The 20123-nt window shown below is 42.4% G+C and overlaps 1 protein-coding gene across 2 annotated transcripts in view; it reads left to right on the top strand.

Annotated features, from left to right (window-relative positions):
* The first annotated feature begins 5101 nt into the window (after window positions 1-5101).
* Window positions 5102-20123, top strand: part of LOC119549569 — a 42891-nt gene continuing 27869 nt past the window's right edge. Inside the window, exons 1-2 of one of the 2 annotated variants that reach the window (XM_037857721.1) lie at window positions 5102-5149; window positions 7263-9206. In XM_037857721.1, coding sequence (XP_037713649.1) covers window positions 7842-9206 — 1365 coding nt within the window. In that variant the 5' untranslated portion in view covers window positions 5102-5149; window positions 7263-7841. The remainder of the gene's footprint in view (window positions 5150-7262; window positions 9207-20123) is intronic. The other variant, XM_037857722.1, reaches the window with a different exon arrangement.

Below are 20123 nucleotides of genomic sequence, written 5' to 3'. Positions count from 1 at the left end.
TTATCTGCACATTTATCGCTTTCCCCTGCCTTTTCCTAACCAGGATTGCAATAACCCATTTTGGCTAACCGTCCTTGTCAACCGCCATTCGATTCCGCCTGGCTTTTTATTGCACCCATTTAACCGTATCTCCAGCGCCATCTCGAATCTCCAATGGCTGGCAGTTCGCAGTTCGTAGCGCGCATAATTATCAGACGGCAGCATCCATTTGTGGGTCAAGACGGTCTGAGATTGAGCTTCGGCCTGAGACCGAGTCCGATTTCAAACCTGAGTCTGAGTCACAGTCATCGTCATCATCGATAAGCGGCGAGCATTAGTTTAGTTTCCCTTTTCGCTTCCAGCGTTTTCCTTCCAGGAAGAAGCCAGCAGACACCACGCCCGCTACAACAACAATGGGGCGAAAAAAGCAAGGAAGCAGCAGCAAGAAGCGGCTGTCGACTCTTTCAAGCTCCTTTTTGTACAAGAAATACAGTGAAGCTTGTGTAAAGTGAACTTCGTTCCTTCATCAACTATTAGATTGTGGCACCAAAATCTCTAGTGTTTTGAAATCTTTTATAAGGCTTCCTAAAAGTATGCAACAAGGAAGAAAGGAACAACGTTCGCTTTTTTGCTGCATACTTTTAGACACCTTTGTTAAAAGATTTCAAAACTCAGGTAGTTGAGCCTATGTAAAAACTAGTGTTAAGTAATCATCATTGGAAATAAGTTTGTCAGTTAAAATCTTCCATTACTTAGATCTTATTTAAAAATATACCTAAGAGTATGTTTCAATCCTGAAGATGTATGGTTTTATCGTTTTTTTAATGAATACCTTTAGGAACCTCTTTTGGGGTATTTAAGAACGGTGGTTAAAATGGTAGCTAAAAATGTGTAATTATCATAAGTAGAAGATCTTATTGAAAAAATATCTAAGAGTATGTTACAATTCGGAAGATTTATGGTTATATTAATTTTTTAATGCATACTTTTAGGAACCTCTTTGGGGGATTTTAGAAATGTAGTTAAAATGATAGCTTAAAATGTGTAAATATCATAAGTAGAAGATATTATGAAAAATATACCTAAGAGTATGTTACAATCCTGAAGATTAATGTTTATATTGTTTTTTAATGCATACTTTTAGGAACCTCTTTGGGGGATTTTAGAACTGTAGTTTAAATGTTAGCTTCAAATGTCTAATTATCATAAGTAGAAATAATTTATCAGTATGAGTTCATTATAAAGAATTTCGACTGTGTTTTTTGGCGGCATTGTTTGTGTTTGCTTTTGTTTTTTTGTGAGGCAGTGGGTGATGGGTTGTGGGTGGTGGGAGGTGGGTTGTGGATGGGCTCTCTGTGCATCCGCTCGCCGCGTGACTTGCCCGAGGGATTGGATTTGGGGCAGGGCGGGTTCGGGGGGGATGTCCTGCCGCCGCCTCCCCTTTTATCACATTGTTTGGCCGCTTTGTGCCTGCGCGAAATTTCATTCACAAAACTTGCCTCTGTGAGCGTTTCTTTTGCGTTTGCTCTTCGTGGTGCGTGTGCGAAAAAAAACGAAGGAAAATAAAATAAATAAAATGAGCAGAGCGACTTGTGCGATGGAAGGACTGCGCAAAATCCTTGACACCCCCCCTGTCACCACCCACTGCTTTCCCTGCCTTGGCTTTCCTTGCCGCTCCTCTCGTTTCGATTCGTTTGCTTTCGTTTTGGTCAGGCGGCGTCCTTGTAACGGTTATATCTGAAAAGCTGAGCGTCGCAGCTACCTTGGCTGGGAAATTGCGAAATTGGGAAATTGCGAAATTGAGAAATTGGGAAACTGCGAGACTGAAACAGCAAACTGAGAAACTGAAGCTGTGGCACAGAAGTTGAAGAGGATGCTGCCCCGAGATGCGATGCGATGCGATTGGATGCTCAACTTACCAAACTGTCAGATGCGAAGATGATAACGAGTCTGATTCTGACTCGAAAGCGGTAACACCCACCGAAAACCCCCCCCCTGAGGCGCTTTTAAACTGTCCTGGTAATGCACTCGATAACATCTTGTCAGCCAAAGAGTTTTGGATATCAATCAGCAAGGAGGACATTTTAACAAAAGGAAAGTCTGCTAGATTGACTAATAAATTCTGAATATATATAAGAAATTAAGATCTTACTTTATGGAGGTGGCAAGTAAGCAAGGGATTACTTATTTCAGAAATGGTAAATTAACAAAGCTTTGGTATAAAGTTAGGATTAATTATATTTACAGAGGTAGAAACAAAATAAAAGGTTTTTTTAAATGGTAAATGACCTAAGCTTTTGTATAAAGTTAAGATTAACATAAGATATACCCTTATATCATAAAACCAAATTCTAGATAAGTTAATAACAATAATAAAATTTTGTTCAAAGTTAAGATTAACACAATACATATTCTTATATCAAGAACAGAAACTTAAATAATATAATTACCAAAAAACAATGAAACATAATGATAAAATAATTTTTTCGAGAAGATTTTGTTCTTTTTATAATACTATATCACCGAAAAGGGTATCCAAAATTCTTCTTTTAACTTTACCCCCTAGTTGTTGGTATTATTTTCTTATTTGTGCAGGCATTTTGGTTTTGTTTTCCATTTTCTCAGTGCTCTCCCATCCTCCGAACCCACACACACACATACGTTCGCTTGCCGCAAATTTTCTTGAGGGTTATTCCGTTTCTTATCAATTTCTGCACGCACACCGACACGCGAGTGGGTGAGAGTGTGTGGGTGTGAGTGGGTGAGTGTGTGTGAGTGCTCGTGGCCGTGTGTGGGTGTGCGCCCGCATAAGTTTGACACATTCATATCCATGCCACAAACACACAAACACCAGCGAGCCATCTTCCAAGTTCTCGATGTCCTGGCACTTTCACTCTCCTCGTGGTTCCCTGGGTTCCTAAGTTCCTAAGTTCCTTGGGTTTCTTTGGTTCCCCGGCTGGTTTCTTAGACTCTCGGATTCTTGTGTGTTTGGGGTCCTTTCTCCGCTCGTCCTGTCCTGTTGTCCTTGCATGTGTCACAGTTATTGATTGGAATGCGCATAAATTGAAGCAAACTGCTTTCCAACCCAAATGATTCCCGCCCGCTTTCCTTCCTTTTCCATTTCATTCTCATTTTCCTCTTCCGCCTCCTTGTTGTTATATAGTAATCTTTGTATTTTTCGATTTCTGTTTGTTTTGCTTTCCCACTTCACTTGGTCACTTCACAACGGATCGGGTGTGGCTAATATGCCCGATGTCCTCCCACGACCCCATGGCTAGGCCTCCCCTTTGATTTGTCGTGGCAGTTACTTAAGTTAATTACCGAAAAGAAAACTTAATAATTCAAGTGCTGTCTGTCCGCCCACCGAGTGTCCTCCCATCCTTTGGGCCCGGCTAACCGCCAACTATTGAGTGAGTGGCCGCCTCTGGTCTCTAGTTCCGACGATTCTACTGATTCCAACGATTCTGCCGCTGTCGAGTGCCTGTTTGAAGGTCGGCGCGGCCTTGGATGTTCATCGCAATTGGACTGCCGGCTGAAATATGCATCAAATTGGTCATCAACTCGGAGATACGATGCGAACAGACGAGCGCGAGAAATACTTTTCGAAAGTAATGCAATCGAAAAACCTTAGGAGGTCATTGCTTACGGAGTATCCGGAAACTATTAAAATATTATTACTAGCTACCAGATAACTTCAAAAAATTTTAATGTTCGCCTATAAACATTGATTATATATACAACAACGATGGACGAACTTTTGCGAGAAATTCTTTGCAAAAATACCTTAATCAAATTTTTAAACCACTGATGATGTGAATGAAAATATAGAACCTATTAATATATTATGACTAAACACTGGATTACTATATATGTAAATATGTATCCTTCGATTAAAAACAATGGTTAAATATAATTATTTTTCAAAAAAGCACTTATTTTTGTTAATAGTTATATCTTTTGGAGATCCATTGATGTTCAATGTAAGTTTGCTCGCTACTGATTATTTAGATTTTTATTTTACATAAAACACTATACTATTTTATATAAAATATAAACTATATTATATAATATACTATACTATATTATATATAGTTATATACCATACTATATCACTATTTTGCTCTTAACTTAGCATTGGGCATATAAAAAATCGTTCCTAGTTTATTGTATTATTAGTTCTCAAGAGATATTGAGTATACCATTAATCTTTATAGAAAGACATTTGATTTTACCTTCATAAACAGTTATTGAAATATTTCTCGACATTATAATCTCATCTCGGTACTAGGAAACTATCCAACTTATTGAGACAATATTCAATTGGCATTTCTGGGCCATATTAATTGTGATCCGCAATTGGCCGTGTCCCATTACCTCGCCGCTAATTGCCAATCAAGTAGCTGCAGGATACCGGAACTGGGGAGCTGGGTGAGAGTGGGTTATTGGGTGATTGGGTAACTGCATCGCCTTCCGAGGCACCTGGTAATTATCTCACCATCGACTGCGACAACAGTCTCCAACTCCGATTCCTTCTGACTTTGCCGTAAGCTGGCGGGCGAAACTAAAACACGTCGAGTGGGATTAAACGACATTATAGGGTATTACACATTTAGGCCAAGTGAGACAAAGACAAAACGCCATAACGAAATGCGCACACAAAAGCCAGAGACCGAAAAGTAAAAGTAAAGTAAAAGTATAGAAGTAGGGGGTGGTGAATGGGAGATATAGGATTGGGACAGGACGAAATAGATGAGTCGAGTCAAGTGGGGACTTCTGAGTGACTCTCGCTCTCTCTCTCTCTTTCTTTCTGCTGCTGCTGTGATTAAGTGCCCTGCAGCAAGTAATTCTTCTTACTTCAACTCGAACTGGCCCTAAAAATGGGTTTTCGAAAGACCTGTTAGTTAACAGCAGACAGCGGACAGCTCTGTTAAACGGACAGCAAGATGGTCCAGGTCCTGGAAATCCTTCGAGAGCGACAGCGCATGGGAGAGCACGGGGCTCTCCTTTGTCAGCTGCTGAGCCCTCGGGCGTGAGTTCGTGCGGGCGTTCGGTTGGCTTCGGCAAGGACTCGGCTTCTTGAGGACCGCTCGCACATTCCAGTCGAGCGCCATCTGCAATTGTGGCACAGTCAGTGCCGTTTGGGGCCATCAGCAGGAAGCAGGATTGTACGGTATTTGTCCTGCGACGTCGCGTCCACAAAAAACACACACAAAATCCCAAAAAACCTAGCCAGTAAAAAACAGCAGCCATTGGCTGAAGGCAAGCAGAACTCAGTGAATCAAACGGTATTCGGTTCTCCATCGGGGGGCGCAAACTAACGAATAAATACGAAACTAACCCCATATATCTTGCCTCGAATCCAAGTCAAAAACGTAATGTTAAACGAAAAAAAAGAAGCAGGAAAATCTGTCAAGCATAACTTTCGAGTCCTGCCTACCACGCCCCCCCGTATACGGCCGTGTGTCCCCGCCCACACATGCGAAAATAACCGTTACACGGCCGTTGATGCTGCGCTCTGCGGAGAAGAAGAAGAAGTAGTAGGGACCCCCCCCACCCCCTGAGTATATAGTACATATTTACCTATTTACATAGGTAACACACACATAGGTAACTTCGAGTATTTGCCACTCGAAGAAAGTGTTCCCCAAAGAAGTGCTTTCGAACTCGTTAATTCGCCGAGGAAAAACGTACGGTTGCCCCTTACCCAAAAAATGTTATATAATGCAAAAATTAATGCCCCCGCATTTTGGGGGCGTTTTTTTCGCTGGCCCCTTAAAAACCCTACGATAGGAACAACGGAAAAATACTAACAAAAAACCGAAAAGAAAAACCCAAAATCCGCTGCAGAGTGTTCCAAAGTTTTCGTGCTACGTTCCGGGCTTATATAAGCGGCTGTTGTACTGAAATGAAAGGATCCCACAGCCAGCACACGCACCAACAAAAAAAAAAGAGAAAATCCTTATACATATACACCTAGCCACGAGTGTGCGTGTGTGTGAGTGTGCGTCTGTGTGTGTGTGTGTGTATGTGTGTGTGTGCGCAGTGTCAACGCAGCAAATAAAACAAAAGTGAAAGTTAACACACAAAGAGCGAAGGCAGAAAGCCTCCGAAAAAAAAGAAAGAAAGAAAGCGAAGAGGACAATCGAGGATTTCAAATGAAATATGAAAAATGCTGAAACAAAAATCCAGAGTCCTTTGTGATACACACGTTTTCGAGGGTTATTGAAAAAGTATGGGAAAATGATTTGGGTCTTTTTTTTGATTATTTGATACCTTTTTTTCAAAATATGCTTCGTTTCCACTTCTTGGACTTTGGCTCTAACACCAATACCAAGGTAGAGAGAAAGCCAGAGAGGCACACACACACACACACACGCATGGGCTTACCACCAATACAGCGAAAGGGGCGACTTCTTTAGGTCCTTCCACTGCCTCTGCTTCTTCTTCTCCCTCTCCATATCCTTCTTCTTCTTCTTGCTGCTGGCCAACTTCTTCTTCTTCTTGGCTAAAATCCGAAAAAAAGTGGCATGCGGAGTGCTTGCCTGGCTGCCCTAAGTAACTACTCACGCACACACACACTTGCTCGAAGGACCAAAAAGAGAGCGGAAGCGAGAGCCAGAGAGCGTAATTGTGTGTGTGTGTGTGGGTGGGCGAGAGAGCCGCGGCTTACACCCACGATTCAATTCGAGTCCTCGTGCTCCTTGTGGATCCCTGCGTTCGCTGTTTTTGTGTGTGTGTTTGCAGCGAAGCCAACAAAAACAACCAGCGGCTGAGAGAAAGCAGAAAGCAGAAGCAGAGCAGCGAATTATATAAATTTCTTTGCACTGCCCGTGTCTGTGTGCGTGCGTGTGTGTGTGTGTTAGATATACGGGATTTCCACGACCGTTTTTTTCGGCTTTCTTCTTTTGTGTGGTGTTCGCGTTCGTTCGGTTTTACCGTTCAAAAACTTCGGCATAACGAAGAGCCCCTGTGTTATCTCTTTATAAAAAGAAAATCTTTTAAAAAAAATAATTTCTAAATCAAGAAAAAGGTGTTTTAAAGCTATTGACTAAAGCCTGTTCTCAAAAAAAAAAACCCCGAATCACATTCCCATCTATTAGCATTACCATAATGATTTTGAGAGAGCGCAAATAGAGCGCATTGGCAAATCGAGAGCGTGAGCGCACAAAACATTTTCGAACATTCCCCCCACGAATTTTTTTTTTTTGACTGAAAAACACACATTAAAATCGGAAAAATGCCCCTAAAAGTGCCTAACCACAAATTTCTTTGTCTTTGTGCAGATTTCTTAATTAATTAATTATGTGAGCAACCCAAACCCCCAAAAAGAAAATAAAATAAAAGATAAAAAACCAATTCAACGAAGCAAACGAATTTCAAAATGTCCAATACCAAATCCAATTCCAAGGTTATTGTGCACCACCAGCAAACGCAACAACAAATACAACAATAATAATAATAATAATAATAATTAAATAATAATATTATGAGAATAACAGAAAATTGAAGCGTAAAGCGGAGTGTGTTTTCGAAAACGTCGTTGAACAAACGCGAGAATCGAATGCTGGCCAGTGATTAGCTGGCAAAGGGAACTGCGAAATCTGGCCGGGATTCATGCCGGATGTGCTGGATGTGGACGCAGGGCAGCAACTGAAGCTGGAGCGGCTCTGGCCCTGGGAACAGAGGGATCAGCAGACGGATCGAGAGAGAGCCGATCCAAGACCACCAAGAATACCGCTCCGCAGCCCACACTACTGATGATGATGGGGCCATGAGCCCATCATTACTCGCATTGAATTGGAGTCGCAAGCGCGTCTCAAGCGGGCCTGCACCATGCTAGCACCGCCGAACCCGAGGTCAATATGCGGCCAGGACCCGGGCTGGTCGTGATGGCGCTTGCGTTTATTTCGGGGGCTCGGCGTGGCAGCAGCAGCAGCAGCATCAGCTCAGCAACAGCAACACCAGCGGCAGCAACAGCGGCAGCAACATCTGCATCTGCATCTGCAGCAGCAGCAGCAGCAGCAGCAACATCCGCAGCAGCAGCAGCAGCAGCAGCAGCAGCGGCAGCAGCAGCGGCGGCAGGAGCAGCAGGAAGGGGCAGAGGCAGAGGCGGCGGCGGAGGAGGCGGAGACCGAGGAGTTGCAACCACGTTACCGTCCACTGGCGAGTCGTCGTCGTCATCGTCATCGTCATTCGTTCGCAGCTCTGGCTCATACCTGCTGCCCATCTTCCTGCCCCACCATCTCGACTTTGCGCTCCAGTTCCACCCACAACTGCCGCCGAGGTTGTACTACGACCAGGACCACACCGAGCACTCCGAGTCCTGGGTGTCCTCCGCTGGTATTGCGGACAGGCGGCAGCAGCGGCGACGGCGACGCGAGAGCAGCAGCAGCAGCAGGGATATAGCAGGTAGGGCAGGCGGGACGGGAACGGGAACGAGAGCGCCAGGGGTCACAGCCTCCAGCGAGGCCAACAACCAGGTGGAACAGGAGCAGGAGCAGGAGCAGGAGGATCAGGAGGAGGAGGAGGAGGAGGGGGATCGTGCAGGGCTGACCGTGCAGTTCCCCTCGTCGCAGGCCTACGACGAGGACCAGGACATCTTTGCCCTGGTGGCCGAGGACGACCTGCTGTCCGAGGAGTCCTTCGATCGCCTGATCAAGCTCAACGAAGACGCCGACGAAGAGGACTACAATCTGCAGCAGCAGCAGCAGCAGCAGCAGCAGCAGCAGCAGTTGCAGCAGCAACAGCAACCCCAAGCGGAAACGGAAATAGACACAGAGCCAGAGAGCGAGAGAGAGAGGGAGACGGAGATAGAGACCGAAACGGAAACGGAAACAGAAACCGAACAGCAGCAGCAGGACGAGAGCCGACTGATTGATGAGGGTGTCCTGCAGCACAGCGACCACAGCGACAGCCACTCGAAGGAGTTCGCCAACAACTACGATAATAACAATAATAACAAACGGGAGGCCAGCGGCCACATCCTTGATGCCCAGACGGCCCAGTTGATCGGCCACAAGGATAACAGCCTGTCCGCCGTGTCCGCCACCACCGAGTCGGCAGGAGCCAGCAGCAGCAGCAGCAGCAGCAGCAGCACCACCACATCCTTGCCAGCACCCGTGGATCTGAAGAAGTCCATTCTAGGGACTGCGACTTCGCTAACACGCCTTAATCCTTGGATATCAGCCTGTGATCTGGCACAGCCGGGCACAGCAACCGACTTGCAGGTGAGTCCTGGCTATTATTTCGATTTTTTGGCCCGCTTTCCAAATCCTCAATCCGTTGGAGTGACTGCCTTGGGGCTGGGACCTCCATCGGGGATTTCTTCGTTCCAATTCCTCTTTCAACCATCAAGAGCTAACCATACACACTGTGGAAAAACTCAATCCTGTTTCGGGCAGACTTCAATATATCCCTATTTTATAGAGGTATTCTTAGATAGGAATAAGATTTTGAGGGAAGTAGGCTACTTTAAAGATAACATACATATTAGACAACTTTGCATATGCTCAACAATTCCGGCTAAGACTCGTCGGATGTGGGTTGTGTTCCCTTGGGCCTCTCCAACATAATTATATTAAGTCCCCCACTACAACACTTGTGTTTTGATAGAACAAGTTAAGCTAAAGAAGCCTTAGTTTTGTATAATTTGGCTATCTTATGCTGAAACTTATGAGTAACCTAAGCAGTTTGAGGCTACAAAAGGGGGGATAGTAGTCATTAATACTTGGTTTGGCAAAGATATTCACACTGGCATGGTTTCTTTACTTCAAGAAAGATTTTTTCTCCGTGCCAGAAACTGTCGAGCAATCGACAACAAAGCTCGGCTTAAGTGCACACCAGGCAAATACAAGGAACACGCACAAAGACCCACTCGAATGCATATACAAATTGTGTGCATTTCAAGGGACTCTTAATGCAGGCGACTCAACTCGGCAATATTGAAAGCAGCTGTCAATTGTTGGCCATCTCGATGGCTGTGTCAGGTGGAAAGTTGCCTACTTCTGTGGGCAAAACTAAGAGATTACTGGAATTCATTACTTTTAAAGTGAGTTAAAGTTTGGTAAACGGCAGCCTTGGGTCTGTTTTTTGGGTGTGGGAAGTGGAAGTAACTGCCAACCAGGCCTTTTCCACATTATTATTGTCGCTATCGAGGCAGCTACTTTGGTTTTGTTGGCTTGCCACTCAAACTGCCAAAGGAAAAAGTGATTTTTTTCCACGCTATATAGTACATTAGTACATAGTACCGTGCTCGTTGTGACAATTGTGCACCACATCTTCGACCACTTCAAGTGCCACGACAGCTTCATCATTGCCGGAATCGGGGAAACGGGGAATGGGAATGGGAATGGGAATCAGAATCGTCATCATCGTCTTCGTCTTGGCCGGAATCATCAGCGGTAGTGCTGGAAAAACGTGCTGCAAATCAAGGAAAATGCCTTGGTAATTGTGCCAAAAAGTGGAAGAGAAGAGACGGAGGAACAGGGACAAACACTTTTCAATTGATTTCGTTCTTTTTCGGCTGCCTCGTTCTTGGTTGTTTGCCAAAAAAACCTCAGCTAACCACTCACCTATGGAGGCCCCACTACTTTCGGTTCCCCCTCAATTGCCACTGCCAAGTGTAATTGAGATCTTAATATTTATTAATGCATTCTCGCCCTAATGCAAATTTAATTGAATCGAATTGTCTGCCGCCCTTGCGCCTTTCGGTTTCCCAGGACCGCAACTTAGTTGGTCCTCCGACTGACAGACAATTAGCCGGAATCGAGTTTCAACTGGCAATTCCTTAAGTCGGTGCCGCACTATTGATTTTCCAATTATTGTCGGGGTAAAACCGAAAACACCTCCCAGCCAATGTATTTCATTTCGATTGTCCATCATTCAACTAGTCGGCAATTAAGCAATTAAATCAATCAAGTCATTTCAAGGACTACAGCTAGGATCGTAAAACAAAACTAATTAAACCTTTCTTATATGCTTTTTTCGTTCTTATGGTTTCGCTTAATTGCGATTTTCGTATTGATGAGGATACTAACAAGAAATATCTAGGGTAGAGTCATCTTGTGACATGAAGAGATTTTAATTATAATTTTTAAAAAATCTAAGTAATATCAGATAAGTATCTAAAAATTCATCGACAGTTTTTAGACTCTAATAAATTTCAATGTATACCTGGGTTGCACAAATATAATATTATTTTCTTTCAAAGTTGTTAGAAAAATATTTATACCTATTATTCAAAACTCAAACGTTTTATGCTTATAACAGATACTTTAAATGTGTTATGGGAAGTTGTAAAAACTTTGTATGAATTTTAATAGAGATTCTATTTTGAATGTCCTTTTCATAAACGATTTCTGTAATAACTCATTTGAGGAACCGTATTTTATAAAGATGTTTTCAGATTTTATATGTTTGCAGCTTTCCGAGCTCTAACATTTTATATTATCTGATATTAATATAACTAAAGCTTCGTTTTATAATAAGGGTATTTTATATATATTGATGGGTTAAGATTGCCCTTGTCAGTTTCTCTTTTAAGGTGTTAGAACAGCTTAGCAAAGGCCAAAAATGCCGTGATCAAATTGCAGCACAAAGACCTGTCCGAACTTTCAATTAAGCCGTGTCCCAAAAAGGGCGACACGCCGGCATTCAGGCTGCAAATTAGCCAACAGTTCTTCAGCATGGACTCTGGATACGCCATGGTCCCCAGTTCATAGTCCCTGGTCCACAGTACATAGTGGCTTAATCTCTGCCTTTTTGGCCCTTTCACTCTGCCCTTTCTGCCATTCTGCCATTCTCTTTCGGTGGCAGTTTTTGCCAACGCGAGTGCAGAATTTATGATGGCAGCATTCGCAGTATTCGGCGGCCTGTTGGATGTGTTGATGCCCCAGTGGATTCAAGCGAATCAAAGGCATCCTGCAGCCGAGGTCCTTGTCACTGTGTCGAGTGCAGGGTTAGAAAGTTGGCTGTATGTGGCGGCACTTGGCCCCGCTGACGAGTGCCTTTCGAAACTCAATATCCTGGAGTCGAAGAATGAGAGAATCCAGTTGCGTTGCCCTGCTCGTTTTCAGGTTTTCAGGTGATTTAATCAGTCGCATCCCAAGTACCCCATGGTACTGGTTATTTTTGCTCTGCCTTCCTTTTTTTTTTCCTACGCACAAACACTCCAATCGAGTGTAAAAACTTCATTGGATTCATTAAACTTTCGCCTGTAACTCGGCAAACTGGGAATTGAGTTAGCCGCTGAAACCCCTCAAATTCAATTAAAAATCCTTTAGCTTTGTGCGGATTTAATTCAGAATTTTCATAGTGTGTCGAGCATAGAGTGTAGAACGACCCCCAATGGTGGGTTCAACTTTAGCAGAGCCGAGCGAGTGTTTATTTGTGTCAAGGATGTGTGCAAAATCAATTATTTTGTAAGCAGTTGCTGCTGTTTCTGCTGCAGGTTGCTCCTTCTGGTTACATCATTCCACTGCCAAAGAACTCGGGTATTAACCACCCAGCACCCAGCACCCAGATATCATGCCATCGGAACCCAGCCAGACACAAATAACCGAAAACTGTCATAAATTTTCCGCCTGCAGGCAAACGATGCCAGTTCTGTGGAATATCGTCTGCTCAATGCCCCGATGTCTATATGCATCAATTGTGGTAATTTCCCATTGCTGTTTGCCCGGAGTTTAATTCCCTTGATTTCTGCTCTTGGTCTCGCAATTTCAATCGAATGAAAAGATTGCAATTGATTACAGGAAATGCCATATGCAAATTATTTTGCCTTGCGTGCCGTTTCATTAAATTGAAAGCCGTTGAAAACAATGTTAAAATCGAATATACCCAGAAAACATATTTTGCCCAAGAGATTCCATTTTGTATATTTATCTTGCTAAGCCATTAAAAATGCACGTGATTGATGAATAATCAATAAATTGAAAAATGCTTTTAATTAATTGAAATTTCAGGATAAACGATAGTACTTTTCTTGATCAAATAAAAAACAAAGGAATATGAAATTCCATTTGTAATTTCTGATAGCTTTTAATTTGAAAATCTATTTAAAATGATGCCATATTTTTTTCTGAGTACCAATTCAACAAATTATAAACCATTAAGTCGTTCTGAAAATACAATAAGTATATAGTTTACTGTCGACATTTTGAACTATTTGCAATGCAACGCAAAGTATTTAATTGCTTTTAAAATTGAACTATTGACTTAAGCTCACTTAAATATGTATAGCTAATCAAAAATCGGCCATTGACAGAGAGAATTAATTGGTGAGACTCAATTTCACAAATATTTTCTCACTAGAAAATCTGCTTAAAATTATTAAATGTTATGTTTAGATCTGTTAAACCACTTTCAACACTGTTTAAATAATATTCAATATATTTTTGGCATTTCAAAGTATTTTATTCCTATTTATTTCCTACTGCATCTTATAAGTATTTAATTGCTTTTCGAATTGAACTATTGACTAAAGCTCGAGTGCTACTAAAACAGAACTAATCAAAAATTGGCAATTGAAAGAGCCAAATAATTAATGAGACTCAATTCCACTTATTTTCTCACAAGAAACTCTTTTTAAAAATATGCAATTATATATTTTTGTAATATTTCTTAAATAATATTCCGGAAATACTTTATTTATTGTTTTTTGCTTAAGAAAGTATTTTTAATAGCACTGAAAACTTCTTACTACTTTTAACAAAATCAATTCCAAGTATTTAATTGCTTTTCGAATTGAACTATTGACAAAACCAAACTAATCAAAAATTGGCAATTGACAGAGCCAAATAATTAATGAGACCCAATACCACTTATTTCCTCACAAGAAACTCTATTTTAAATTATTCAATTTTAGATTATTGTAATACTTCATAAATAATATTACGGAAATACCACACATATTTATTATTTTTTGCTTAAGAAAGTGTTTTTAATAGCATTGAGGACTCCTCACTACTTCTAACAAAACCAATTCCAAGTATTTAATTGCTTTTCGAATTGAACTATTGACTTAAGCTCGAGTGCCACTAAAACAGAACTAATCAAAAATTGGCAATTGACAGAGCCAAATAATTGATGAGAACCGCTTTGTGGCCCAGAGACTGTGATTCTTGGCTCAAATGTCTGCAAATTAGGCGCCCGTGCAGACAAAGTTTAATTAGTTGGCTGCAGATTAGCCGGGTGCCAAGATGCTGGCGGAGATTAGGGGCAGAATCAGGAGCAGAAGAACCTTCGTGCTGAAAACGTTAATTGCCAACCATTTGCATTTTGAGCTTGTCAAATGGGGCCAGAATGGGACTTTTCCCCACTGGCAGGAATCGCGTGCATTGATTGGCTCATTAGGGGAGGTGGGGACCAGCAGGTCGTGATACTTGAATGCAATGTCCAGGCTAAATACACAAAACAATTACATTAACCCGGGGCGAAAAGGGGGCGATGGGTGGTGGTAAAGTGATAGTGGGAAACGGGAGCCACATCCAGCGCATCCGGCTAATGCAATTATGCCCAGCGCCTGAATCCCGAGCACGTAGATTGCCCAGGGACTGGATGGAGGAGGAGCATAAAGCTCACTAAGTGGAGCACTGCTGCAGTTTTCCACACCCCATTGCCCACTTTCCCCATCTCCACATCTCCACATTTCCCATTTCCCTCTATCCACATCCCCCATTTCCCTCATTCCGTTTGGGTTTTTCATTTGTGCTGGCGCAGGGCGTAAATTATTCAATGAGCATTGTTTCAGCAAAAGTTGCAAAATGAATTTCTACTCAAGAATTTCATTACGAGTTCGAAAACAAGCGAGTGGCGCCAAAGGGAGCTGCCACAAAAAGACGGGGGGGGAATCACACAACAATGGCCAGGGTCCTTTTCCTCCATTTGCCCGCCTGTCCTGGTTGTCCTGGCTTGTCCTGGCTTGTCCACAGCTGTCCACATGTTTACATCTCATTTCATTAAATTCATTCAACTTATTGTTCTCATTAGACGGGGAAGGATATACAAACATATATAGGCCCACACACGAGAAATGCCGGTAAATGTTTGACAAATTAATGTTGATAAAATTGTGTGGCATAACGACAGGCGCCTGATCCTGCGAGTCCTTTGCGTATCGGAGTGTGCGTGTGTGTGTTAGCCAAACAAATATGTGATGTGACAGACAGACAGGTGCTTCGCCTTTTTTCCCTTGGTTAACAGCTCTCCACCTTCTAATCCTCGCTCTCTCCAGTGTCCTTTTCCTCAACTTTCCTTTGCTTTCCCACATTTTTTTGTTGTGTGCGTGTGGCTTTCCTTTCTTTTTTTGGGCGCGGTTTTCCACGAATTTTCGGGGCATTTGTTTGCCCGTTAATGGGGTCTCGTGGCCATATAGATTGATATATGCATAAATAATGAGCGATAAATACAGGCGCTGTTTAAATATGATTAAAATGATATGAACGCCCCCGCCGGCGGGCTCTTCAACTTGATGGATTGCCTTTGTTAATGGCCCCGAAACATAATTCCCGCATTAACCCCGGCTCCTAAACGCCAGGTTTATAAAAATAAAGCAAAATAATTGATGGGTAAATAAAATGTAGACATAGATGTTATAGTTTTGTACTCAATCCAGATATATAAAGCTATCCATTCAAAGCTGTGATAAATAAGACAAGTAACAAACCAATTATAACAGCCTGCTTTGATTTGAAAAACGAAATGGAATTATTTATACCTTCATCATTGCTCGGTTAACTTTAAAAGCAAACTTTAACAAATTAGTTTTTCCAACTGTTTTTGTTTCCCAAAAACCCCATGATTGAATAAACAACGCTGCCAAAATAAAAGGAATTTGTGGGGAAATGCAAATTATTTATGAGCCAAATGTGTTAGAAACTAGCAAATATTTGATGACTGAATGTGAGAAATATGGAATCTGCGGGCACAAAAGAAACAAATTTAATTGCTTTGCCAAATCAAATATAAATGCCACAAATTCTCGGTAAAGCAGTCCATAAAAATGCCACCCCATTTTGGGGTGGACCACTTTAGTTGCGTGCTGAAGCCATTTGTCTCATTGGAGTGGACCTCTGGGAGTCCTCACTGAATAATGCACGAACTGTAATTGTCCTGAACGACCTGAAGGCCCCACTCATCGCCTTGGATTCCATATTATATATTCTGGATACCAGATTTTTGCGCATTTCCCCTTTTTATTTGCATTTGATTTGATTTCCGCCAGTGAGAGCTCACTGGTTTTCTCTAGTTTTGCCTGCCAATTGCACATCGAAAATTGTTGCATAATTGTGGAGCTGAGCTGCTGGATTACACTTGTTATGCAAAGCAATGCAGCTGGCAAATGCGTGCAGTTCTGCACTTCTGCAGTTCGACAATGTGCAAAACAATGCGAAATGGCTGCGAGTGGGTGGTGGGTCGGGTTCATGTTTATGATTTTGACAACAAAACGGCAATGGCAACACCACCACCCACATCCCACCACCCATCAAGGTGAAATGCAGGGGGTTGAGGGGGGAAATTGGGAGCTGGCCCGGCCATGTGACAAACAATTTGCCTACGCCCAACCTCCAGCGACACCTCCTCATCCCCCCAGCCCCTATATCATCCCATAACCCCCGCTTCCTCGAAAGCCTGTCCCTTGCGGCTTTCAGCCACGTCAACGCGGCCATGTGTCTGTGCCAGTTTGCATCTGTGTGTGTGGGTGTTAGCCCACCCTCCATTCGCCTGTCACTTTTTACGCTCCTGCAAAACACATCCACATCCACATCCACATCCACATCCATGGAAAACCCCAGCACTGACGAACTGCATAAATATCTAAGCGAAAATGCGGCAACAAACGAATATCTGATACCTCTATGGGGGATATGTACATTGTACAAGTGCTGGAAACACGATACTACACACTATCAATACAAGTAGATTTGCAAAAAGTCATATAACAGATATAACATTTGAAAGACAATAGGGTTTTGATAACTGCGTGGTTGTATCTGGAACCAAAAGGATTTAATCAATGAATATTGTGAGTTTCAAAAACATATAACATATTTGATTAGGAATCTGTTTCAGGATTTATGTATATTCCAAAAGGTTTAGGTATACAAGAAATCTTTAAGATTGATGTTGTCAAAATAATATGCATAGTCTTACCTAAATTCTTATTAAAGGAAGTTGGTTAGAAATGGAGTCTCTGAAGGTTGATAAAATATAATAGATGTTTGATTTTGGTTTTCCGGTACTTGGAAGCTACATTTTTAACAATCGTTCTTCGGAAATCCCGTAATGATTTCCAGTGCTGGCCCCAGTTACACAAGCATTATAACCAAACAAGCTCTGAGTTCCGGGAAATGGCACATTCGAGTCCCAGTAATATCCTTTCTCGGAAGGGTATCGCTAACCCACACATTTGCATGCATGCATTTGAAAATTTGAGTGCTGCTTGCGACATGTTCTTGGGCTGTTGTTGTCGTTTCCATTGCCGCTGCATTTTTTTCCCGCCTGCATTGTTGACAGGCGTTAAAATTTGACATACACATGCAGTGTGTCCCTATCAGGATGTGTGTGCTGGTGTGTGTGAGCTAGGACATTGTTTGAATTGCCCGTCGAGGTTAAGCTGTAACATTTAAAGTGTTGTCGGTTCCGTTTGCCGTTTGCCATTGTAGTTGCATGTTGCATGTTGCTGCTGCAGCTGCAGCTGCAACTGCTGGTGTTTAGCTCAAGTGCACTTTGGGCTTTTCCCTTTCTGGCCTCAGAAGTTGACATTCCTATTCCTGCCGCATATTCCGAGAAGGCTCTGACGGATTTCAATTGCCCCCCGGGCACTTGGCAAAAGTTTTGAATAATATTTCGCTTGCACAACTAATCAAGGCATTAATTTCTTGGGGCATTTAGGGGTTAACCAGTGCCATGTCACACTTCCATCAGAGATTGTCGCCTGAGCTTAAGCTGACATGGTGTCATGGGTCAAGTGGCCAGAGGCCTCTGGCTCCTCCTCGGACCCCAAAGACCCTGCAACCCCGGCTTGTCCCTGCAACTGACATTGTTCCGAGGAGGTGGGGGGGGAGGCCGAGTCCATTTTCATTGTCTAAGCATTTAGGACCTCGGCTTATTAGACATTGTGGCCCTCGCTGGCTCGCAACCTGCACAAAGGATCGCAGCCACAAAGGACATCCCCGGCTATCTACAGAGGGCACAGATGTGTAGTTGTAGGCGTGTGCCATTAGCCATAATGCATACTCCATTATGCCGGCATTGTTTGAGTTTTTGCGCCCCCCATTCTGTTTTCCTTGGGCGTGTGCAATGTCCCAGGGAGTGGGTACACGGAAAGAAATGCGGCATTATGTGGTATTAGTGGAAAATGTTATATATATTTAAGGTTTAGAAATCACAGAAATATTAAGGTTTTTGAAATCATTTTTTGGGGCGCCTAAAAGTAGGCAACAAAATAATAAAAGTTATTTTTGGTAATAACTTATTACTAATGAGTCCCTAGGATTTTCTGGTCTAAATTATATTGCTGTATAATTTTACATATCAATGGAAATTCCTTTATCTATTGGGTTCCATAAAAATGTATACCGAGTTGAAATCACTTTCTAAGGAACCTAAAAGTACGCACTGAAAAATTGAAATAGAGAATCTTAAGTCTTCCGGACTTTAAATTTATTGCTGGATAATTTTACAAATCAATGGTATTTAGTTAATGTATTGAGGTATAGAAAATGAGTCTCTAGGATTTTTGGGTGTAACATATATTGCTGCTTAGTTTTACATATCAATGGGAATTCCTTTATCTATTGCGTTTCATAAAAATGTATACCGATTTGAAATCACTTTCTAAGGAACCTGAAAGTATGCAATGAAAAATGGAATTCAGCTTGTCAAAGAGAATCCTTACATCTTCCGGATTTAAAATGTATTACTGCATAATTTTACAAATCAATGGTGTTTAGTTTATCTATTGAGGTTTAGAAAATTCTTAAGGTTTAAAATCATTTTGATTGACGCTTGAAAGTATGCAATGAAAAAAGAAAATCCGTTTTTCGGATTTATACAAGAAACTTTCAGATTTAAACAAAACTCCCTGTTATGTATCTGTCTTTCTTGCTTAATCACATTTTTAAATCACCATAATTGCTTTTATAATATGGTATTTTGAGTGGCAGGTCCAAAGTCCAAAGCCATCTGGCTGTCAGTCAGACTCAGTTTCAGTTTCAGGTCCACAGCAAAGTTAATGACAACTTGCATAAGAACACTTCAACCCGCCACAGAGACGGAGACTGAGACAGAGGGTTACAGACAGCTGCCGAGTGTCCTGCACACATGAATGTTTCAGCATCTAGCCAGGAGTCCTTGGCCATTGGCCATTGGCCATTGGAATTCCTGTTGCAATTTCCCCCAGCCCCTCTACCACTCCCCCCAACCAGTTATGAATATTTCATGTAGCCCTCACTGACTGGCCGGCTGACTGCATTCGATATGCTCTATATGCAACCGAAAATGGTAAGACAATTATGGCAATGGATTTTAACACTTTCGAGTCAGGAAATATTAAGAACGGTCTGTCGGATGTGGGATATTTTGTTGTGCCATCGAAGGGCTTACAAAATTCATGGGAATACCAATTAAAGGAGGGATACCTAAGTCTTAAATGTGGAGAGTGCCCCCTCGGAAAAGGCTTAAATGAATTATTAACCCGGTTTTAGTGGATAGCAGCTCATTACCAACTTGGCAATCGAGCTGAAATTGGAAAGTTTTCAAAGTTACCCAACTGGTAGCGGGGGGTTGGAGGACTTCCAGGACATCCGCCCCCGGACAGGAACTGTAATTTCTTATTTTGCCTGCTGCGAATTGAAGGATTTATCTTTATTTTTTATACCCCGGTACCAGTACAATTCCCCCCCTTTTGCTACCCCAAGCCGCATTGTTGTGCATTGGGCCGCAGCTGGTCTGCCATTAAATCAACAATGGCCGCCCGTACACGTGCTCGTCCTTCTCAACGGGTATATGTATATATGTCCTGTGTCAGCATGTGCGAGTGTGTGTGTGTGTGTGTGTGGGGGCTTTGCTGTATTAGTTTCCCTTTTGTATGATTTTTCATTTGAGTTAAGACCACCTCCCTTCGAGCCCCACGGCCTGGGCAT

This window comes from Drosophila subpulchrella, chromosome 2R, assembly GCF_014743375.2.
Source record: "Drosophila subpulchrella strain 33 F10 #4 breed RU33 chromosome 2R, RU_Dsub_v1.1 Primary Assembly, whole genome shotgun sequence".
Classification (NCBI taxonomy): Eukaryota; Metazoa; Arthropoda; class Insecta; order Diptera; family Drosophilidae; genus Drosophila; species Drosophila subpulchrella.
The sequence above is the reverse complement of the archived record's forward strand: the minus strand, read 5'-3'. Positions and strand labels throughout refer to the sequence as shown.